The sequence below is a fragment of the Spodoptera frugiperda genome, chromosome 1 (assembly GCF_023101765.2).
Source record: "Spodoptera frugiperda isolate SF20-4 chromosome 1, AGI-APGP_CSIRO_Sfru_2.0, whole genome shotgun sequence".
Classification (NCBI taxonomy): domain Eukaryota; kingdom Metazoa; phylum Arthropoda; class Insecta; order Lepidoptera; family Noctuidae; genus Spodoptera; species Spodoptera frugiperda.
The window spans coordinates 13,619,002-13,642,940 of NC_064212.1; the positions used below are offsets into that span (position 1 = coordinate 13,619,002).

The 23,939-nt window shown below is 36.2% G+C and overlaps 3 protein-coding genes across 9 annotated transcripts in view; 2 read left to right on the forward strand and 1 right to left on the reverse strand.

Annotated features, from left to right (window-relative positions):
- LOC118273350 (transmembrane protein KIAA1109 homolog) overlaps positions 1 to 8,721 on the forward strand; it is a 39,247-nt gene extending 30,526 nt beyond the window's left edge. For 6 of the 7 annotated variants that reach the window (XM_050696107.1, XM_050696115.1, XM_050696111.1 and 3 more), the window contains 15 exons: positions 47 to 306; positions 485 to 632; positions 1,264 to 1,349; positions 1,463 to 1,598; positions 1,942 to 2,099; positions 2,415 to 2,613; positions 3,431 to 3,451; positions 3,520 to 3,716; positions 4,074 to 4,226; positions 4,661 to 4,819; positions 5,204 to 5,395; positions 5,583 to 5,765; positions 6,136 to 6,266; positions 6,772 to 6,893; positions 7,232 to 8,721. In XM_050696107.1, coding sequence (XP_050552064.1) covers positions 47 to 306; positions 485 to 632; positions 1,264 to 1,349; positions 1,463 to 1,598; positions 1,942 to 2,099; positions 2,415 to 2,613; positions 3,431 to 3,451; positions 3,520 to 3,716; positions 4,074 to 4,226; positions 4,661 to 4,819; positions 5,204 to 5,395; positions 5,583 to 5,765; positions 6,136 to 6,266; positions 6,772 to 6,893; positions 7,232 to 7,415 — 2,329 coding nt within the window. In that variant the 3' untranslated portion in view covers positions 7,416 to 8,721. The remainder of the gene's footprint in view (positions 1 to 46; positions 307 to 484; positions 633 to 1,263; positions 1,350 to 1,462; positions 1,599 to 1,941; positions 2,100 to 2,414; positions 2,614 to 3,430; positions 3,452 to 3,519; positions 3,717 to 4,073; positions 4,227 to 4,660; positions 4,820 to 5,203; positions 5,396 to 5,582; positions 5,766 to 6,135; positions 6,267 to 6,771; positions 6,894 to 7,231) is intronic. The other variant, XM_050696108.1, reaches the window with a different exon arrangement.
- A 1,571-nt stretch (positions 8,722 to 10,292) lies between these two features.
- LOC118273469 (ubiquitin-like-conjugating enzyme ATG3) lies at positions 10,293 to 18,965 on the reverse strand. The gene is made up of 7 exons (XM_035590450.2): positions 18,756 to 18,965; positions 18,223 to 18,411; positions 17,811 to 17,924; positions 16,510 to 16,668; positions 15,324 to 15,482; positions 12,035 to 12,162; positions 10,293 to 11,673 (listed from the first exon to the last, which is right to left on the reverse strand). Exons 1-7 carry the CDS (start codon positions 18,825 to 18,827, stop codon positions 11,520 to 11,522), a joined length of 975 nt encoding a protein of 324 aa, XP_035446343.1. The 5' UTR covers positions 18,828 to 18,965; the 3' UTR covers positions 10,293 to 11,519.
- Positions 18,966 to 19,219: 254 nt separating this feature from the next.
- On the forward strand, positions 19,220 to 23,731 carry LOC118273470 (mitochondrial fission 1 protein). Its single transcript, XM_050703674.1, has 5 exons — positions 19,220 to 19,423; positions 19,501 to 19,614; positions 20,805 to 20,975; positions 21,778 to 21,911; positions 23,274 to 23,731. The coding sequence occupies exons 1-4, from the start codon at positions 19,379 to 19,381 to the stop codon at positions 21,895 to 21,897; spliced, it is 450 nt and encodes a 149-aa protein (XP_050559631.1). The 5' UTR covers positions 19,220 to 19,378; the 3' UTR covers positions 21,898 to 21,911; positions 23,274 to 23,731.
- The last annotated feature ends 208 nt before the right edge of the window (positions 23,732 to 23,939 follow it).

Sequence of the window (23,939 nt, forward strand, 5' to 3'; positions counted from 1 at the left end):
TAATAGCCCAAGTCCAACATTCTATTATTATTTTCATGTTTCACAGGGAAATGGCAGAACCAGCAGTAGCAATGGGTGGGTTAAGCGTGACGGGATGCCTGGCAGACTTCTCAGTGAACATGTTCCATCCGTACGGAGGGAAGAAGTCCAGTCTCAAGGAGGCACAGTGGTCTCCCCTCTCTGACACCGAGCGCAAGGACTCCCTCAGCATCAACGTGGAGTTCGTCAAGTTCCACCTCTCCAGGTCCAGGAAATTGGACTTCCAAACTGACCAAGACCAGTCCAAAGCTACTGTCCGGTTCTCAAGTGAGTTCTTTGAAATATCTCTTATTAGGAAGTGCTTAATATGTGAGCGTTTAAGTGGTCTATTACATAGATCTTTAGCTTTCATCATTATTTACGCGTTTCCTCATACAAAATCTACTTCAAATCCTTAAAAAAAACTGTGTTTTCTTGGTAAATATATCTCTGTTTCTTCCACCAGCGATCGTGGACGTCGGCTCAGCATGGTTCAAGTACGACATGCGTCGTTTGGGCGAGATCTTGGCCTTCCCTAAGGCCTGGTACAGACGTACCATAGTGCGACGTATGTTCCTCGGTGATCTTAGTCTACACGACACTAGGGATCATGGGTAAGGATCATAAATTAATTATTGAAATATAAGTACAGCAGGACCTCTTTAATCCGAACCCCCTCTAGTCCGAACACCTCTGTAATCCGAACCCCCGACCCGAGTCCGCGCTGTCTCGCTCTCGCCCGCCAGTTACTTTCCGAACGTCAAAATACTGGATTTCTTCAAAAATGTTGAATAAATAATATGTAACGTTTATAGATTAATACAACTATTGTATTATGTATGTACCTATTATGTAGTTTTATTCGCAAAAAATACCCTTATCATCTATATCCCTATAATCCGAACGCTCCACCAATCCGAACGGGGGCTAAATTTTCAGAGTTCGGATTAAAGAGGTCCTGCTGTAATGCAAATTCAAAAATATTTATTTCAAATAGACCGAGATGGCACTTTTGAACGACAGAGCAAATATAATAATTTTAAAAACGTCTGCTTATCGGTTAGTCCTCTAGTGAAGCTATTTGCTCGTTCCAAAGTGTAGATTCCTATGGAGAAGAACGATGAACGAAATGCAAGAAACTCCATAGGTTCCTTTTTTCAGTCAGATTCACAATACAATACTTGGTTACATTGTAGGATAATATTTCTTTCATATTGATCTAATTTTTTCTTTTATCCTTATTAGCAGGCCATCAAGCAGTAACGCTCCTGTATCTCCAGTTCTACCTCAAAGAGAGAAGACTAAGACTGTTGATCATCAGAAATCCAAAGGTATGTAACAAGACGTCATTGCGCAAAAACATTGGATTTTGCGCAAGTACATAGTACAATTTTGCGCAAAATTTGTGTAGCCTGTCTAACGTGATTATGTTTGCTTGCTACAGACCAGGCCAGCACCAAGGCCGGTGTAGCGGGTGCAGCGTCCGTGGGCGCGGCCTGGGAGACCCTTGTACTGTTCGCCGTCAACTTCACCCGGCTCAACGTGCACATGAACATGGGGAACGTTATGGGGAATGTCAGGTATGGACTCGTTTACTTATCTACTAGTTATTAATTTTCTCTACTCTTGTTTATATTTATTGAGTTGGTTGCGTAATCTAAACCAGAATGTTCACTATAATGCAACAAAAAACTAAGTTTCGTTAAATAAAGATAAATAAATAGGCTTTGATTTGGAATTAAAATAAAACGTAATTTTAAGTAATTTTATTAATAAATTAATTAATTAATAAAACCTACGTCCGAAGATTAAACTAAACTTCGCATTCGAGAACAGAAGTAGACTTGCAGTTGTTTAATGTGTCTGTATTGTATCAAGATTTTACTACCACACTGACATATATAAAATGTAATATTTCCCCAGTTGGCAGAGCCGCGATTTCAACTGCACAGGACGACTGAGTATCGGCAGTACGGGACATCGCAACATGTTGGTGGGGGTGGCACTCGCCGGGTCCGAGCTGGATGCTAGGGGGGGTATCGTAGGGGGAGCCATCTGTCTGTCCTCTATTGATACTTACGGTATGTATTTATTTATTTGTATAATGATTTTAATTACATTGATTATGTGAAAAGTATTATAAAGTAGACTTTATTTTAGTATTGAGATATTATTTCAAACTGAATACTCAGGTTGAAATAATATATAATAATATATGATAAAGTCGACGTCAAACAACCTTCTATTGTTTTTACTCCATTTTTAATTATCAAGATAATTAGGAAGATCAATTTGTTGATAATAATAGTTGTACATAATATGTTATATAACTAGTGTTCTGCATACAGTATGTTAAATCATAAACATGTAATATGAGTGTGGCAATGTTTATCCAGTGCACATCGAGGAAGAAGCGGGCTGCAACCCGGGCCACGTGTGCGGGGTGCGGCTGGCGGCCCTAGAGCTGCGGCTGGAGTACATGGGCACGCCCGTGCTGCTGGCGCGCGTGTCGGCGCTGCGGGCGCGGGCCACGGACGAGTGGCTCGCCAGGCACCGCGGGCCCGCCGCGCACACCACGCACCCGCCCACCTCCAGGTACACACGCACAGATATATCATACCATACTTCCACTACACCCTCATCGGAAGGTACACCATTGCCCATGGAACTTAATATACATTCGTACATCCATGATATTGTAAGAGTGTCTTCAGATACTTAAATGCAGCTACTCACACTTTTATCCTAGATGCAGGGGATAAAAACTACAGAGCTAAAAAGAATACCTACTCAATTATCACAGTACACAGTAGATAGCGCGCTACTACAATGATTGATTGAACAATTTCTTTAAGCTTCAACACAGCTCCACCGCTTCAACAAGCTCTCTAAATTAATGACATAAATACTAGTAGAACGAGTGAACAGAAAAGTCAACGTATGTGTGTCTACGCCATTTAGCTTCTAACACAAGCTAAACACTTTATTAGATACAATAATCCACAAACAACGTAACTAATAATTTTATTGCAATGCGAACTCACGTGGACTACTTTCGAAAAGATAATATATCAAAAACAAATATTAACCATTATTACCCAATATCCATTCATTAAAGACTCGGACCGCACTACGGAACATATCGATAGTTTATAAATTGCAAAATGACACCATTAATCAAATCCAAATCTTGCTACATTTTCAATCACGACACTAAATGTTTTGTGGTTTAAACATAAAAAAATCCATAGAAAAAGTCGTAGTATGGTCTGAAGGAAATAAATAAACAAATGCGCAAAAACCCAAATACCCGTAGCCCCTAACCACCCATTAAATACGCATAAATTAAGTCTAATACAATGCACTAATAATCTGTTTAACTGCGCAAACTAACCAGCACGAATTGTCGTAGCTCTCACGAAGAGGATAACGGGTAAGCTTATAGTGCGCAAATTTGCGCTAACTGACCCGCCTTCTCTAACTCTTTAAACCTTTCGACAGGCCGGCGATTATCCTGACACATGGAAAACTATCGTGGCATCAGCTACAAATCCTTATGTCACGAAGTACTACGCCTGATCTCCTGAAGATGCAGCTCAAACTTGAAGAGTTCTTCACGCAGCAGTTCAAGTCGAGCAAGCGAGTGTTCAGCTCTTTACATCCGAATTATACTAATGCGAGGCGTGATAGACGTGAACGTAAGTGTTTTATTACACACCAAGTTAAGCACGCAAGTTAAATAGAACACAGCTCTTAAAAATTCCAACACACTTTTAAAAAGTAAAGATGTTAGTTAAATATCTTTAATATACTACTAATAGATGTGTAATAATTATTGTAGGTGAAATAAATAAGAGATTTACTGAAGAAATTAACAAGTCTAAATTTAGAGCATAGTGAAATAAACTGTTAATCTATCTCTATCGAATTTTATCTAGAGTGTTCCAGTAATTTTGTCATGATTGATTAATAAATAGTCATGCCACATCACCTGTTACTACAATACATGATACATTTCGTAATAACTCAAGAAATCTTTATTCTTCCCTTTATAGCTCCCCAACCAGCGAGTGCAGCAGGCGCGGAAGGAGCCCCCGGCCCCAGTACGGCGCAGCCCGAGCTCCGCCACCACCGCCACTGGCAGAAGGTGCTGCAACTCGTCTCCGGGATGCAACTGTCCACACTCTCCACGCCGCTGCCTGCTAACGGTAAATTTTCTGAACAAGATTTTAGTAAACACTGTTTTAAACTAAACTTATGAGGAATTTGTCAATACGTTGGTCGGACCAAATCCGTGCCACACTGGAGACCACAGTCTGTGACGCCATCCACATTGCCGAAGATAGAACAGCATGGCGAAATATAGTTAGCCAGAGAGATTCGTCGGGGTCACGACATTGAGGATAAACGACGCAAGGAGGAGGATGAGGAATTTATTATTTTATAAAATGCTGAAAGACATTTTTTGTTCAATTAGAATACTTGTCAGATTTTGTGTTATAGCTTTCGTGAGACACACAGATTTACTCGTGTTGTTTTTTTATACTTGCAAGAAACAATAAAGCTTATAAAATTTTCAGCAATAAAAGCAACCGGTACCTTACGTGCGCAATCTAATTAATGCCTATTATTCACATACCAGGCACAGTACTAGGCGGTACGATGGAACTACACGGCACCAACATATCGCTGGCCTGCTTCCACGGGAACAGCTTCAAGGCCAAGTCCTGGGCGCTGTTCAGTCTCAAGGATCCCTGCATCAGCTTCGCTACAGAGGCTCAGCAAGTCGCCAGTGAGGATGGTGAGATATTTCGTTTATAATATTTGTGTCATTTTCATTTTTTTTTTTTATGAAATAGGTAACGAGCTAACGGATTTGCCGATGGTAAACAATCAGTGACGTTCCTAGACACTTCGTAACACCAGAGGAGTTACTAAAGCGTTACCGGCCTTTTGTGGATGTTAGGATTGAGGATTGGGAGGATTGGACCTTCACCGATCTCACTCACATTACCAAATACAACGCAAGGCGTTTTTCTGATCGTGGTATCACTTCGTTCTTGTCAGCCTGTTTGTGCCGGAGTATGACTATCCCATGTGAGAAATATGATTTTTAGAAGAGTTCAACACTGTTGTTACTTGAAGAGAGTCCGGATGGTTAAGACTGGTATATCTGTGGGTGCAGGTCCCCTGGAGGTGCACGTGGTGCAGAGCCTGACGGCGAGCCTGGGGTCAGCGGGCGCGGGCGGCGCGGCGGCGCGCGCGCACGTGTCCATGGCCACCGTCTGCCGCATGACGCGCGCGCTGCTCTTCCCGCCGCAGTTCAAGACGCTGCGCGAGTGGTTCCACTACGCCTTCGCCAACAGCGAGATCGACGGTATGTAGCTGCTGTTTCATTTCCATTACCTTCTTTCTGTTCAGTATTGAACAAAATAACAAGTATGGAGACTTAGGAGATCGTTGCGTTAGGCGCCCCACCAGCTAAGTGGGGTGATTAAAGTAGCTCATGGGATATTATCAATTTTCATCAAACATTTATAATACTTTGTAACACCATCCTCCAGCAATCGAGCTGTTCCCATCCCTGGAGCGCGAGCCGGCCCCCGCGGCTGGAGGCGCAGCCCCGGGGGCGGAGCGCAAGCCGGCCGCCGACAAACATGTACGGGAGGTCATCTTCGCACTGCCCTCGCTGCAGCTGCATCTACGGACGCACCATCTACAGGCCAATACTCCGCCCACTGAGACCGGTATGTCATACCTTGTATTATTTTAATGCGAAGAAATTAAATAGCAAGGCAGTCAACTAATACCTATGTCAAATCATATTTTATTACACAAAGAAATCTTATTTCAGTTTCATTGTAACTATCATAAGTCATTTACAAGGTTTTGGGACACACACGAGGTCTACAAAACCGTTGTATATAAAACTCAATTAATATTGAGCCAAATGATTATATCGATTTGTATATTTTGCACAAAATGAACTCAAGTGTCAACTCACTTTAATTTGCGCAACCAATCCAACAGAATTTAATTTTGCGCATTGATAACATAATTTGCGCATGTTTTTGCGCAAACAAGTTTCGTTACTATAATATTAAATTCTTTTCCCAGATGAGAAACCGGTGGTGGAATGCAGCTTCATCACGGAGTTTGAGGATCATATCTTCGTGTCAGTGGACGCTGAGGCGTTCCTGTTCTTACACGACCTTATATCTTCATACATCAAGGAGAAGGATAGAGTGGTGAGTTGTGTGATCATTTTCTTAGAACCAAGTATTAGAGAAAACTTGGTACAAATTGTGTAGATTCATTCACTAATGGTGTAGAAAGATGAGAATAAAAAGACATGAGACAGAACGAGTCGAACTTAAAGATATCGTTATACTTAGTACTTGTGGAAAGAAAAACGAGATCAAAGATAGATTAGTTGTGTAAGGAATAATATTTATCTGATACTGCCCATATGGAAGAAAATACATAATTCTGATCACAAATAATGTAGGACAAGGGTAGAAAGAGCTGCGGACAACCTAAGTTTACTGGGGCTCGGGTTTAAAGCAGGAGTAGGAATGGGGTGGTTTTTAGTCAGTAAAAATCTGACACTCCGTCTTGTCTCACCCGGGTGGAGAAGACATTGGATGATTGTCTGTAGGAAGAAAATAAAGTGTTTTGAATGTGAGATTTTCATTTACAATATTTTAAATTATGTGTATGGATCAAAAGTATTTAAGTAAACAATGTCCGTAGATGCCGGGCGCGACCCGCGGTTCATGGTCGGAGAGTGCGGGCGCGGGCCCCAGTGCGCGGGCGCGGCCCGAGGACTACCGCGACTACCGCTGCGTCACCTGGCATCTCGAGCCCACCGTGCGGTACGTACTCACGCTGTATATTTACAGGCAACACTAGACGCACAACTCAACAACTTGACACTGGTAGGAGGAGACAATGGAATAAGACATGTCTTGATTCTGGTGCGTCTTGTACCAGAATCTAGACGGATGATTCTAACAGACTCCTTCCGGTTTAACTTTTGTATTTAACAAAAGACTTTTTTACAAATTTTGCAAAAATAAAAAGAAACTCGTTTACTACCATAATTAAAAAATCTGGTTTAACACGAGATTAATGAAGTATCCTTTGACAGTTTACATTAGTTGTTAATATTATTGCAATATTATACATTTTTATTAATATTTTTTTTCTCCAGCCTACTATCCTGGGCCGGCAAGTCCATCGAGCCATACGGAGTGGACTACATCCTACAGAAGCTAGGCTTCAGCCACGCTCGCACCACCATACCCAAGTGGTTGCAGAGAGGGACCCTGGACCCTCTCGACAAACTGCTCTCACTTGTACTACTGCGCCTCGTCGCCATCGTGCCGCACAAGTGATACTAAACCTTACGCCCAGAGCATACGACTCAAATTACAACGGAAGATATCACGGTACTGATATTATTTTAAATCATTGATTTTGAACACGAACATGATTTGATTACTGATGTAATGTCACACTGACCTAAACGTGGTTTTAGAATATTGACACAAACCGACAATCGAGCGATTTATTGAACGAATTACTTATGTAAACTTGAAAAAGCGCTTTAGGCTTGAAACACCTAGGGCTGACGAAATTCACTAACAATAACAAATTGTCCGAGGAATAAATTTTATAATTCGACAAACAAAACATTCCCAAAGTTAGAAAGGACTCTATAATCGAAACAATAAGGTTGAATATTGAATGAATTAGTTTGAGGTTGAGGGATCGAAAACAAATATAGTAATACGGGAACGATGATGGCCTTCGGTGTGTATTTCTAGTATAAATGTAGAGGATTACACTTTTTACTACGCGTATTCATACAAAATATAAGAATTAGTCGAAATTTAAACAAAGAGTATATTATTCTTCGATGTATAGTAGATAAATTGTGGGGAGTTTAAAAACTCGCGGCTGAATGTATATGGGTAAGAATGAGATTATTTTTAATATACTATAGTGAACCAACCGTTCATCAGTAGTAACATTTGAAATACGAAAACACTGTCCATTATCAATTTTTATTACCAAAGCAATAAGGGTCATTTTTGATATTTTTTATTGTTAATACTGGTGTGCGGTTGTTAAAGCAATGATATTAATCTATTCAGAGATTTGGCTGCCTAGTAAATGTTCGACACTGCTTACTGAAGTAGATAGAAGAATTCAATAAGAAAAGTATTGAAATCTAGAACTTTTTGATAATAAAATTACATTTGTAGCATTCCCTTTAACTTATAAAAAAGTACAATATTGTGAAAATAACTGCCAGGGCAATGTCCTATTATTCGTTTATTAACATTTGTATAGTTAGCGAAATTTTTTATTGTAACAAAAAAAGATAGAAGAATCTATTATTTTTGTCTAAATTATACTCTATCGGTCACAAACAAGATTTTAACTCAAAATACGACATATTGAAAGAGTAATACTAATAGTAGTGATTGAATTTGTTTAACAGCTAGCGCAGCATACGTCCATAATTTTCCTTTAGATATAATTTGCGACCAAATCATGTTTCCATCGCATTTTAGTTTATTTATAAGGTGGGTATATTCTGTGATTATTGTGAATGCAGTTAGTTTAAGTTCGGTGGCTCGTATAACGCCTCTGTTTTGTATAGGATCGGTAGCGCCATTAGCGTACCTGAAACAATTTTATTTGTTTGTTTGTAAGCTCCTCCTACTGTGTTTTGAAGTGGTTACCTGGTAAATGTGTCGATTGTACTTTGTGGAAAAGCTGCAATAATGAAATTGCTAATTTATGTATCATGGGGCAATCCAGAATAATTAGGTATTTAGTATACGTAAAGTACTACAGTTTGTTTCAGTGATTTGTAATTTATTTGAGAGTAGTTTTTGATATAACATTGTTTTACAAAGTTATTATTTATTATGGTATAAGCCGGTACACAGACCAATTTACCAGAGGCGTTACCAGTGCGTTGTCTGCCTTTTGGGGCAATTTAAGGGTTGTTGGGGAATCGGGGATTGGTAACTTTGGGAAGGGGAGTAATTGGGCGTTGGTAATGTCACTCACACAAATTTAATACAATTTATTTCGAACCAATCGACACATTTCTCAAGATAATAGTTAAAAACACAGGTCTTATATGGTAATTGTTTTTATCCTCATAATTATGTTATATATAACGATATTAAGTTTATATTTATATAAATGATTTATGTATAGGATATATAATTATAATTTATAAGAGTAATCATCAGAATTATTTTTATAGTTTCGGACAAAATAATTGGGTTTTAAGTATATTTTTGTATGTCACAAATGAGAAAGCGAACTTTTCTATAGAAAAAGTTGATTTTGGCAGCTTTTTATTATAAAGAAATAGTAACGAAGATCAGAGTTGGATACTAAAAATGTCATTAATAGATTTGCAACTTTATTACAATAATAGTAAGGTTGCAAATCTAATTGGCATGACTTAGCAACCGAATTTTGTCGAAATATTCAACCCAGTTTGATTTATATCGTCCAGTTTTTACAATAATTGTTTAATTAATGTTGATTCACGTTGTACCTATTATCCTTTATTATTATTATTGAAACCGTATGTTTTACATGGTGACTATGCAATGTATATTATGTTGATACAAATGGTTATATATGTATTGCTGTATATGTCAGTGGGTATATATACAAGGTGTATACGGAGGCAGTTGTATTATTTTGTATAATAGCGGTAGTTTAGGTTCAGAGGGCTTTGTTGCATAGTACTGATTATATTTTATTATAGCATGGTGATTTGTACATATTGTATGTGATAAATATCAATAAATTATTATTAGAATTATTTTTCGTTGTTTTGTTTCTTTATTCCTATAAAAAAAATCGTGGTGGCCCGGAGGTTCAAGATGCCCGCTTCTTATGAATGAGGGTGCGAGTTAGAAACCTACCAACGGCAAAGTACCAATGTGACTTTCCGAGTTATATGTACTTTCTAAGATTATTTAGACACCACTGACAAACAGTGAAAGAAAACATCGTGAGGAAACTTAGCCTTATAATTTCTAATTATAAGTTTAAAATCACCAACTCGCATTGAGCAAGCGTGGTGGCACTCCATCTCGCCTCGCCCAATGCAGTAGAAGTCATTGGATGATTTTCCCTCTCAAAAAAGGTATTTAAAAAGAACAGTGTATTTTTGTTTACTTTTAGTATTGTTATAGTGAGGAATTTATTTAAACACAATAAAACAAACACAGTTAATAGGCAAAATATTATATTTTATTACAAAAATAAACCAAACGGTGCATTTACACGTAAGATAACATAGGAGTATTTAACTAACAATAGCATGTACGTATCTATAATATAATATAATTTAACATATAAAAACAATATTAAAACATTACCAATTTCATAACAAGAACTCGAATATTTTGACAACGTATTTGAAATCTATAGTATCGTTGTTTTTAAGTTCCATTTTGTTTGTATGTGCGTTGTATGAAATGTTTAAAAGGTTTCATCCAGTAATTTAGCAAAATGATTGTATCAAATTTAGATTTTTAATACCATAATTATACTAGAAAAACAAATCCATTAATGTATGTCGAACTACATAAATAAATTCGTTAACGTGAAAAGCTGCGACCTACAAAGTTTCATTACCAGTATAAAAGCTACAAATAACAAAATAACTATAGACGTAATATCTAAATAAACAATTAATTTGTGTATCTAAACTATATGGCGTTTATACGGAATGAATTCCAACACAAAGCTAAAACTACAACTAAAAAAATAAACAATGTGAAAGACTGTATGTAAAAAAACTAATTTGTAATCGGTCTCTGGCAAGGTATCAGGCAAACTGTATTAAAAAAAAAACTTGTAAACATAAAAATGCTGCAATTAAAGCTATTGATTCATATATTTCCATTGCACAGACTCAGTAACACATTCACTGACTTGTTTAATCAATTTCACAATGAATAACACTAATAAAATATATAAATAACACATTTCCAATTACTAATAAATATTGATATTACAATTACCACATTAATATATTTAATTGCAAAATATTTATTAAAATGGCCTACACTACTGTACTATACAAACCGCGGCGAAACAACGAAAGCAGTGTTCTCAAGAATTGCGCAAGAGCACGAGACTTTATCATCTTATACACAAAGTTCAAATTGCATTGGTTCAGGTGGACGAGCTGACATATACTTAGCGCAATGGCTGCGCAAGTAAGATATTTCCTTATTTTAATGTGATCTTTCTAGCGATATTATTTGCAAGTATTGTGTGAGATATTATTTAGTATATTTTTCGAAAACACACACACTATCTTAATCAATCAGTTATTTCTTGAACCAATCATCACCGCCTATTTCTCATACACTATCGATTAAAAAGATTAAAAACCCACAGTGAAGCTACGCCGCGAGCGTTACAAAAGCTACTACATACATCTATATCTAGTTGATGGCGAAGTTCTGTGTGAAGTCGTACTCGATGGTCGGGATGACAGTCTGCACGAACTTGAGGAACACTATGAGGTACGAGTGCACTCCCATCTCCCCTCCACTCTCTGTGACAGTCTCTATTATTTTCTTCATTACTTCTGCGTGCCTGGAAATAAAGAGTTCTGTATTTATTATCTCTATAATAGAACTGGCTTGGATATGCTTGCAGTTTAAAGTTCTGTATTAACTCCAACATGAATAAGTTATTTTATTCAACTACGAAATCGTTACAACACAGGGGTTCAAGCAGCTTGGGCAGAACGAATGTGGCTGTGTCTTGAATTATGAGCCCCATTCGTAACTCGAAAGTGGTCGAGTAACCTCGTCCGACAGTTCCTTGCTAATATCTACCATATATCATAATGCTAAAGTCGTCGAGTTCCTCGTCAAACAGTTACGTAAGCCGATAACATAATAATTAATCCACCATATATTATTATTTCAATCCAATAGAATAAGTAACTCACCGGCACGGATGTACAGACGCCATGCTAGGTCCGGACAGGTGCGGGTGGGACTCCATGGTGACAGTCTTCTTGGCGTGGTCCTGCGACACGTCCTCGTACATCTGCTCCACGCTCAGTAGAGTGCGGTCCTGGGGACATTCAAAGTCAAAGTCAAACCAGGAAGGTACTTAAGAATGTCAAACAAAAAATAAATAAAATTAAGTGTCAGACTGTCGGTCATTCCGCTATGTGAAGCCTTTTGCTCGTTCCAAAGTGTAGATTCCTATGGAGAAGAACGAGCAAGAACCTCCATAGGTTACTTTTTCACATTAATTATGTGTACAGGAAAACTGTTTAAAGTTTAGAGGACACAGCCGATTGCTTAATATTTGTTATGATCTAGCTTTCTAGATATCTTTTTCGTGTCGCTATCTCAAATTACTTGAAGGTAGCCAACCAACAAAAGTTAGTTTTATAGAAGGCTATAGAACGTTTTGTAAAAACTAAACGGTGGTCAAATAAAAGGCCAAAGAAGGTGCATCTACAAAGAAAGTGGCGCAATTATATCTCCATTCAGTGTTAAAGTAGAACTATAAGGGTATCAGGCATGACAATTTTGGCCCGTTGCAGTTGATGTTACACTAACGCAATCTCTATTTGGTGATATATGAGCCACCGCAGCACTACTAAAGTGTTTTTGGGTACTGTAAAAGGATTGATATTGAATTGTGATTCCATTACATCACTAAAATGCATCATTCATTCATTTTACATTCGTTCACGTCGCTGCAGTGTCTCAGTGTTTTAGAAGAGAAATAAAAAAATAAGAAAAGTGACGGGGTATTGTGGAGACTAAGATATTATTTTGTACTTAATCGAATTATTCGTCTCTTACGAGGAAAATGTTGTGCGACTGTAATTTTACTGATAAACTATGTATGGATTTACGACATATTTGAATGCCCCCTTCGAATTAATGAGCTTTTACTAAAATAATTTCTTATTTTAAGTTATAAACATAGTTCCAGCTTCCTTAACTCTACTATAGTACTCATTATGATAGATTACATCCACCATTACATGAAATTAGGGTTCCTTTTGAGTTTGTTTGTTATTTTTGTTTTATTTTTTGTCCTTATTCCATAAATATGATGAATACTTTTGTTAATGAATAAATGTTATGGTTTATAAATCTGTGTAGGTACTACGTATGACGTCAGAGAAGTATAACTACATACATACATATCGTCACGCCTTTAATCCCCGAAGAAGTAGGCAGAGGTGCACATTATGGCACGTAATGCCACTGTGTACACATTTCATAATTATTTATATTGTAAGTCCCATGTAATAGGTGGTGAGCCTATTGCCATATACCGGGCACATTTCCAGACTCCGTGCTACTACTGAGAAATTTTCGAAAAACCGAAAAAGGCTCAGCAATACTTCGCCCGACCCGGGAATTATTGCTTCTTGTGAAATATTATAATTAATAGCCCAATGCTTCAAACCATCTCGTAGTTGCTGGTTTTTTTTTTCAGTTGAATCAATCAAACAATCTGAAAAACTGTCACACCTGGAATCGCTGTCCACAAATGAATTATTCTCCATTTCATCACTGACGTGAACTGTATTTTGTACGGAACCATTTTCTATAATTGGGTCTTCAAAAAGAATTATTCAAATCGGACCAGTAGTTCCGGAGATTAGCGCGTTCAAACAAACAAACAAACTCTTCAGCTTTATAATATTAGTATAGATAAAAATATTGTCGCATTAATTACACTGAATCAAAATGTCAATATTGTTGTAGAAGCAATAGAAGTGCTTTTACAAAACGGAATTATCATTTAAAAGCATTGCTAGCCTAACTTTATACACAATAATAATGTTTTAAAACACATAAGATCTCCGTTATAGTACTGTTGTGTAATAGAGGAACTATAATAGTTATAAAAAAACAATCTGCTTCTAAAAAGTGTATTTGTGATATAAGTTTATCACTACAGCTATAATGGGCATTAACAACCCTTTATAAGACAATTAAGCTATATAAATATAATTTGAAACTCAGCTGTATCACCAAATCACTCCGATGTTGACTTTTTGTGCCCACTATATTACTGTGTACTGTAACGATGATCTTAAAACCCTCAATATCGTAATATCGTCCTATTCCTGAGTTGTCATCTCTACTTTAACAAACGACACATAGGAGTTCGTTTCGAACCTTTATTGCGCAAATTAGGCGCATTAGGGTTACAGTTAAAACTGTTATGAAGTTCAATCGTTGTATACTAGTCACAATGGAGGTTGCTATAACGCCTGACTATAACAGCTATATAAAGTCGTGAAGTAAACCTTTACATCAACTATTAATAGGTCGTTTTTGCTATATAAACTTATAGAGCCAAACTGTGTTGTCAAACGCTTTTACACAACAATCAGTCACCACCAAATCCTTTATACATCATTTACCCAGCTTTTTTGAGATATAATAGGGCAAAATTGTTAGTTGGATATGATAAAGTTTTCTTTTCCATTCTCCCTTATGAGATGAGACTTTGAAAGATATCATAGATCTAGTTTTCAGAACAACAATGTGTTTAAAAATGTGTTCACTGCTCGCTTTAATAATAGAGTAGGTAAATAAGTCATAAAACCAAGGTCGTGTAACAACAGTGGTTATCTAATTGTTGAATAATGCAATCGCAGTGTATAATCAAAACGCGGAAAGAATCTCAGCCGGTAATTAAATGCTAATGTGAATTATTTCGGTATGGAGATTTGATCAAGAACCAAGAAGACGGATTTAGCCTCATCTTTTAATTGATGTGCTTGGTGATTATATGACCAGATCTACAAATAATATGATATAAGAAATGTAGCGTATCACGTGCTATGGCTTCTGCCTACCTTTTGGGACAAAGTCTTGAGTTTAAGTATGTAGTATTAGCAGACAGTTTTTGAATGCAAAGGTAAAAGGTAAAGATCGGGTTTCGATGCGTGCTATTAAAAAGCCATATACAGCTGGCATTTTCAATCGGCTTGACAAGCATGGAGATTAAGGTCTTTTGTAGAGGATCCCTATAGTCCAGCAGTGGAATCTTACCAGCTGTTAATGAAGATATGTCCAGTTTTTTTTTAAACACGCCGATCAACGAGCAGACGTATCACCTGATGGTAAGCAATCGCCGCCGCCCATGGACACTTGAAACACCCGAGGCGTTACAAGTGCGTTGCCGGCTTTTTGGGGGTTGGGAAGTTGCAGACAGGAACGAGCTGATGATGATGTAGTTGAAGGACTCACCTCGTCGTACCCGATGAGCCAGAGCCTTGGCGTCTGGTAGTACTTGTCGTACGTGATGTGGAGGTCGTAGGTCCTCGTGCGGATGATCTCGTCTCCGTCAGACTTCGGTTTCTTCTCCGGCTTCGATTTGGGTTCCTTGCGCGGTGCTAGGTCTGTTGACTGGTCAGAAATAATGGCATGAGTATTGAATATAATCGTAATTCATTCATTCAGTTTGATTTATAGGCTGAGCAAGGCAATTGTTTTTACTATTTTTGTTAAGGAGTTACATTTTTGGAGTTGGGTAGACTTCCAACAATAGATGAATATTTTGGTTGGAAAGTTGCGTATCTACGTAAACTTATAACACCTGACAATCCCCTATTCTTAGGTGTTAGATATACAATAATGAAATTGCAGAGACTTATGCCCGAATACTCAAACGCTACTCAATTTTAAGACGCTCTCAGATGTAGTACTGTCACTATCAATTCTTTATAAAAAGACCTTGTCTGAAGAAATTGCCTTTGCCCCCGTATACTTATTAATGTTACTTTTTTTTTTGTTCGAATTCATATCAATAATGGCGTACAATAAAGACTATTCTATCTATCTATCAGTCTACATGTCTATAGGTTATAAAATAAACCGATAGGTAAGACGTAAACAAACATAAATAAAGGTAGAGCAACATTGTAACTACGGGCACATGTAATGGAGTGCACAGTGCAGTAATCGTAATGCACACTCGACAGATAGTGTCCACGGCGACCAGATAATAGGGTCACTTTATATCAACTGCTGTAGGTGCATGTTACCTATGTACCGTTTGTTTTTAACTTCACATACCTTATTGCATAGTATGTACATACTTATCCTGAGTTTATGAAATTCAGTTCTTATTTGTGTGTACATTTTTGCATATATTTTTTTTTATTGTTGCCTCACCCTAGATTTTTCCCCATGTGTCCTGGGTGCGTTTACAAAAACAGAAGTTCACATGCATGCGCATGACACCCAAAAATCAATGCATAGTGTGTGTTACGTTTATTTAGAATATTAAGTTGAAACAACAGTATTCTCTTCATTGAAATCTTACCAAAATCAAGTAAAAAGTAATATTTCCCAAAATAATTTTATTCTTTACCAAACTACCTTTAATTGTTAGCAGAAAATTAATTATATAAGTACAGTTGTAAAAACTTACTGGGTCCACTTCATCTAAGAGTCCAGACTCCTGGAACTGCTCCATATCCTCGGCCTCTCCATCCTCGTCGTCCTCTTCATCATCATCGTCGCGGTCGCCGGCGGCACCCTCGCCGTCACTGTCGCCGGTGTCAGCTGCCTCCAGTGTCATCTCACATACCTGATGATTAGAAGGTAATAGAACACTATCATAAGATGTGTGTATCATGCAACGTCACGCCTTTTATCCTCGAAGGGTAGGCAGAGGTGCACATGCACATTACGGCATGTAACTACACCCACTTTTTACCAATCGTTTTATAAGTCCCTTGTAATATGTAATAGGGGTGAGCCTATTGCTATATACCGGGCACAATTCCAGACTTCGTGCTACTACTGAGATGTTTTTTTACTAATGAGCTGTAATAGTCTGCCTGACACGGGAAAGAACTCGAGACCTCTTGCCTGGCAGTCACAACAAGTCGGTCAGTGTGTGTATTAGTGTATCATAATTATGTCTATCTACCTTCATAACTAACTATCACTGTCTAGTAACCTTTATTGACATGGAACAGTGTTGTTATTTTAAATTAACATAATAGGATACTTATTTTCATGCCCATAAAGATTATAATGCTATAATGACTCACACAACAGACTGCTGTAATAAAATAGTTAATAGCAATGACCCAAATTGAGTAAACAGATGAAACAGCAATTGAATCAATAAGTCAGCTTTTAATTTTAGATATTAGACCACTTAATTTATAAATTAATTGCTGTATTTGTGCCATACAGTTGCGTAAATAGGATGTTTCTCAAGACAATAAAATTATCTAGTTTTTAATAGTTATCCTTAATTTATCATTACTTGGGTGGTTTTCCCTAACTTTCTTATTGAATTTACCTTATACTTTTTTATAAAGCTGAAGAGTTTGTTTTATTTGTTTGTACGCACTAATCTGGTCTGGATTGAATATATTTTTTTGTGTGGATATGGATATCCATTTATTGAAGAAGGTTATAGGCTATACAACATTACATTATGATCAATAGAAGTCAAACAGAGCAGGTGAAACCATGTGGAGGTAGCTAATCAATAATAAATTTTACTTAAACCTCATTATATCACGATGAACACAACAAAAAGCAATTATCCATTTTGGTGCTCTGCATCTACTTCTTGGATCTAGTTTTATAAATAGATTTAACATGGTAACTGCCACATTGGTCATCTATGACCAGAGTGGACGGAGGATTGGGCTTCAACAGTTTTGTGAAGGCAGTCAAAGGCTTAATTTAATGTTGCTTTATTGTCCTTACCTTCTCCTCAACTGTAGGAGATCCACTGTTGTCATAGTGATGTGTGTCTACCCACCCCCCGTCCGCATCATGTTCATCCTCTATCACCTTCTCCTTGTCCTCGCAGTACTCTATCTGCAAGGAACCATTGTGAGGAAGAATTCATTTAGAACTTAGAAGAACTGACTACACAAAAATGGTAAAGTAAAAAGTATAATTTTATGAAATTGTTGTGGTATATTACCTACATTAGGTATTTCAAATTTAAACTTTTTTGAGTACCTACTAAATATTAATTAATTTTTAATGAGTATTGACAATGAATATTAACTGTAATAAAGGCAACTAAGTATAATTTGGAATGCTCCTGTAATTCTTTTTTCTCTTTATTCATTAGGAATGCAAATGTGTAGGTAGTATATAAAAATTATACCTGTTTGCACCGCCTGTAGCATGGTACATTCCTAGTAATGAGGAACTGCTTATCAGCTGGGAGGTACGGCCTGAGCTTGGCCTCTTCACCCTTCGCCCATTGCCAGGTGGGGCAGTGGTGGACTAAGTGGTCTCCAGCAGCTACAAACTCCTCAGGAGTTAGGACACCAGTTTCTTGGAACTTCGATTCCTAGGAAAGTGAATATTGAAGGTAGGATTATTTATAAGCTGGTGTAAGTAGGTAGTTCTATTGTTTTATGATGACTAGATATATTACCTTTGTTTACAGATATGAGACAATGATTAATTTAACAAAGATAAGGCCGCTAAATATTACGATCAACCCGGTTTGTTCGAGGGCTAAAATACAATATATTCACCTTTTAGTAGTGTAAAAAATACGTCCTCGGTATTTTTGACTACCGACATTGAATACATAATGAGTGCGCATATAAATTATTTCGAACATGTTTAGTACGGTGTCAAATTAACTGTAAACAGTGATAAAAGTTAATGTAACAAAGGTGATACTACCTTCAACACCGGTGTAAGATAACCGGCTACTCCCAGCGCCGTGCCTTTCACAGTATTTATTACACTCTGCATTTTAGCGCAATGCTCACTGAAATCCAATAAACGTCTTATTAGAATTACAAGAGTTTCGTTCTAATAAAATCGACAATGAAATCCACAAAAGTGTAGAACACGGCACTCGATTTGTTTGACACTGGCAACTTGACATTGACATTTGTACATTTTGTTCTTGCGATTGCGATAGAGCTGTGCTAGTCTTCTGAAGAAGATAAGATTATTCTTACTCACCATTTATTCTACTTAAAATTTCACTCATTTTTGTTTTTATATTGTTTGTATTTAAATTATTTTTGTTTAAAATAAAATTATTACCCATGTTATTGTGACAATAATAAGTTGAATTCTTTACATTTTTGTTGCAATGGTTGCAAGGGTTGCATCACTCAGTTGGTCGACACTTGACATTTGACAGTTGTCACTAAACGCTGTGTAACGTCAAATTCGTCAAAACTTTGATTTCCGATTTTCATTATTGATAACGCGAAATAATGTTATTTTGTCTGTAAAGTCTATAAATTGCGATACGATTGGATTCTATATACAGTTTATATAACTTTATTACAATGGAGGACGTTTTGGACGAGATAGTATCTTCGGAAGATTTGCAAGTAATGTGAAAACTTGTGCAACGTTGTATTTGTGAGTCATTGAATGTAATACTCATTATTTGATATTTGTGATGTAGAAGTTCGAGAAAGTGTTCCACGAGCAGCTGCACCAGGGCAACGTGACGCACAAAGCACAGTTCGAGTATGCTTGGTGCCTTGTACGGAGCAAGTATCCTACCGACATACGAAAGGTATCTATTCGAAGACGGTCATTTAGTTTTTTTCATAGAAACTAAAAATAATAAAAGATCAGTGAATGTTGACGTCATACGTATAAGGAAATATAATATAATAATACCTGTTTTATATCTTTATAACACAAAAGTTGTAATACCATGAAATATCATCCAGTTTTTACAAAAAATAAACAAAGCATTCTGAGTGCCAAGTGAAAAAATTCAAGGCGCCGAGGACATTAAGATCATGTCTTCCTTTATCTAAAAATAACACCATTGTATGCATTTCTGTATTGCCTATATTTGTATGAAAAGTCATGCTGAACAAAAACAAAATATCTCTTTGACAGTACTGAATGATGCTTTGTTGTTGTAAATAATGTGTTTGTCATCAGTCATCTGGGAACTTGCCCATTGTCCACAACTTTTAGAATTATACTACTTTAAGTTTTACAAATAGTAACTTGAATTGAACAGTAATCTTTGTACTTATTAAGTCCAAAGTTGAATAGTTATATCCTAGATTCATAGAGTTAATATTAATTATGAGTGAATTGGTAACTAAAATAAACATTCAAATAACAACTTTCTTTCCTTAAGACTTTTAAATTCTGTTTTTGTAGAGACTTTATTGGGAATAAATATGTATGACTTTGGTCAGTTCATATTAATATTGACATGTTCAATAAATTGTTATTACTATTATCAGTTTAACCTTTTCATCAATGCTTCAATAACAATAACATTCAAATACTGTGTTTGTTCCGTTATGGAAATATTTTTTTTGCATTCTATTGTGTGTATGGGAAAGTCTAGTCATATCTTTACCTGCACAAACGAAAATGAAACTTATGATAAATGTAAATAACCTTTTTAAGTCCATACATATGAAAAATGGCATATAACCTCAAACCATTTCATGTTTCAGTACTGTTTTTTTTAAATTAAATTATGTGTAGATGGAGAAAGATGATGCAGATTACCTAGTGGGTTTATCGGGGCTCTATGAATATTAATATATATTGGTTTTTAGTCAGTAAGAGTCTGATACTCCCTCTTGCATCGCCCAAAGCGGGAAAAGTCAATCAATGATTTTCAGCTCTTAAAATAATTATAAAAGGAACGGAGAAAGATAGTCCTTCAATTCAAACATTTTTATACTCATGTCAATGTTCTTTTAGTAAAATACATGTTGTATATTTCAGGGTATATTGCTCCTGAAAGAGCTGTTCAACTCACACCCTGATGGCAAAAGGGATTACCTGTTCTACCTTGCTATCGGCAATGCTAGAATCAAGGAGTACAACAAAGCTCTCCACTATGTCAAGTCCTTCCTAGAGATTGAGCCGGCCAACCAGCAAGTGTTGGCTCTAGAGGTATGTACTGTCTATATCTATTTATCTATCCATGCTTATATGTAAATATTTTATGTAAAAACTAGCTTTGTTCCGTGGCTTCCCTAAAAACTAGCCTATGTGTTATTTCAGACTACATATTATCTACCTCTGTTTCATATTTTATCCCAATCCCTTCTGTCGCTTTAACCTGATTGAGTAACAAACACACATAATCTCACAAATGTTTGCATTTATAATATTGTATTAGGTAGTATAGATGATCCACCTATATGTCTTTATGTATCTACAATCACTATCACCATGTAATTGTTCCATTGCTTTACAAAAACTTCTTCTCAAACAGAAGGAAAGAGTATTCATATATCAATCTGCATACTAAAGGTGGATTGGTAATTTCAAACTTTGATCACCCTAAAATAAAACGATGGATAATCTATCTATTGTGTATAAAGCAGGGATCGGTTACTGGTACCTTAATAATAGAGGTAAACAGTTTATTTGCTCAGGCTACATACAAATATATAGAACTCTAGTTTCGTATATGTGTTATCAGTCTGTATACTGTATTAATTTGATACACTATCACTATCTGGCATGTTATATTGTTAGTAAGTTATAACGGACAATATTGAGCAATAATCTAACAATATATTTTTGTTGTTATCACCTTATCAACAAACTATATTGGTTTTATTATTTATTTAGATTTGCCATATAACATACTATTAAAAGTTAAAAAGAAGAATGCAGTGGACATATGGTTGGTTTAGTTGACATTATTATTAAAATTTATTTTTAAATGTGAATTTTAATTTTTCAGCGTCAAATCAACAAGCGAATGGAGAAGGAGGGTCTGATCGGTATTGCGGTGGCGAGCGGCGCCGTGCTGGCCATCGGCGGCATCGTCGGCCTCGGCATAGCACTGGCCAGCAAGAAATAGCATTTGGCCATTCTGTGAGTATTGTAATAAGAGTATATAGGATATAAGATAGATATACGAACTTATTCATATTCATATTCATATATTTATTTGCATTCCATAATGTTAACAAAGATGTTTAAAGAGGCTTAGAGCTAAGTACAGATCATGGACCCTGTTAGGGCACAGCAAAAGAAGGCATTACATTATTAGGTTTATGTTAACTTAAAATATTATAGTGTTCAAGTTACGGCAGAATCTATAAAACTTGTAAACCTTGTTTTGCTATAGTTAGACTGAAAATGTATGTACTTATTTTATGTTTAATAGGGTAGATGACTTATTTTTATTTTAATGTCCGTCTTGTAAATTATTTTAAAATATTAGACACGTATTTTTTTATTTTCTTACGGAAACAAATACTTTTGAAGATATATTGATTTGAAATATCGTATGACGTCACTTCTAGGTACATTTTATATGTAGAAATAACGTATTTGCTCCCACTTTTAAACTTTGATTCGTTTTATCCAAGTTTGATTGTCTTATATGACAAAATATACGTGTCTAATATTTTTTCATTACCTAACTGACGGACTACTACTTTTCATACCCAGTCACCATCCCTATTTGACCTTTATATGTTTTAAACCTTCCATTTCTCATTTGAATAAAGATACTATAACAGAAAATACTGATATTAAATACAATTTCACAGTTAAACAAAACTTGTATTGCCTTAAACTTGAAACATTTAAAACGTATATTCCGTCTGTAAGTCGCTCGCTTTCTATTTAAGTTTTACGAGCAGTTTGCACGCGATCTAACAATACCCGCGGTTCTTATCGCTACAGGCCTTGTGAGGCTTAAGGGAATAAGTTAAGGTCGTAAATTAAATACTACATGAAGCTTTTGGAAAAATCGATTGTGTTTACCTTGATGTGTGTTTCAAATACAACTTTATTTTAACATACATAATGCCTTTTATTGTTCGAAATATGGTAGACACACAATTGTACAGTACAATTTAATTGGAGTGAGCCTTATGCACTACATCTGCAGGTCCATCCAGGCAATTTTGCTGACTACTGTGCATTCTAGATTTTGTGCAATTATTGAGAACTACTCGAGAAACCGAAAATACATCGGTAATCGAACCTCGGCAGCGTTTGCTATCACTCGGCTATCGAGGTATCTTTTTGATTTCATAAATTTCTGTTACATATCGAAATTGTAATTTCTTTTAAAGTATCGCCTGATACAATACTTGATCTGGGGCTGCATAACGAACTTATGTGTTTGTGCTTGGTAGGTGTAGGTATCATCTCAAAAACAATTTCATCTCCACGACAATTAATTAACATTCAATTAAATTATACATCAATCTATTGTTACAGAATGAACGCTCTCTTAGGCGCTCATTACCTCTTTAAGAAGAAGCAACTCAAGGAGGATTAAGCGAACGAGGTTTTAATGACATTCTTAACAAAACAAACTCACAAGGCTTAGTGTTACTCTTTATTTATTATATTATCTATGTACATGTACAAATATTCATCCATGATGTTTAGTTCCAAAAATTAAAAATGTCAAACGCTTTTAGATTTATAAAAAAAAGAATATTGTGTGGTTTTTTGATTAAGTAGCATAGATTTTTTTAAGAGTAATATAGAAGGTAGATAGTTTGTAATGTATGTACCTACTATGTAATGAATATAATAATAAATATGTAATGTATTTATTTGTCTAGGTTTAGGAATTATTTTATATGTAAGTGTGGTAATAGTACTGAAGGAGTAAACGTTTGTCAATGCGATTCCATTAAATAAATACACTTTTCTGTTTTGGTTACAAATTCTTGTATTGTGTTACGGAACCCTTTCTAAGAAATATATTAGTTGATGTTACGAGAGTTTCAAATAATCTATTTTTTAGTCATCTTATTTGAAAACAATTCATATCTGATGTAAAATATTTCGAGGATATCGGTCGCACTACCGTATCATCGGTTGAGTGAACGGTCAAGTGTTTTTCTATACATTTATCAGAGGGCTTAGTACGAG

Coding starts and splice junctions, on each gene's coding strand:
- LOC118273469 (XM_035590450.2), bottom strand. CDS start 18,827: ATGCAGAGTGTAATAAATACTGTGAAAGGCACGGCGCTGGGAGTAGCC. Junction 18,412..18,755: donor ATCTTACACCGGTGTTGAAG/GTAGTATCACCT, acceptor TCACTTTCCTAG/GAATCGAAGTTCCAAGAAAC. Junction 17,925..18,222: donor GCTACAGGCGGTGCAAACAG/GTATAATTTTTA, acceptor GGTTCCTTGCAG/ATAGAGTACTGCGAGGACAA.
- LOC118273470 (XM_050703674.1), top strand. CDS start 19,379: ATGGAGGACGTTTTGGACGAGATAGTATCTTCGGAAGATTTGCAA. Junction 19,424..19,500: donor TATCTTCGGAAGATTTGCAA/GTAATGTGAAAA, acceptor TTTGTGATGTAG/AAGTTCGAGAAAGTGTTCCA. Junction 19,615..20,804: donor ATCCTACCGACATACGAAAG/GTATCTATTCGA, acceptor TGTATATTTCAG/GGTATATTGCTCCTGAAAGA.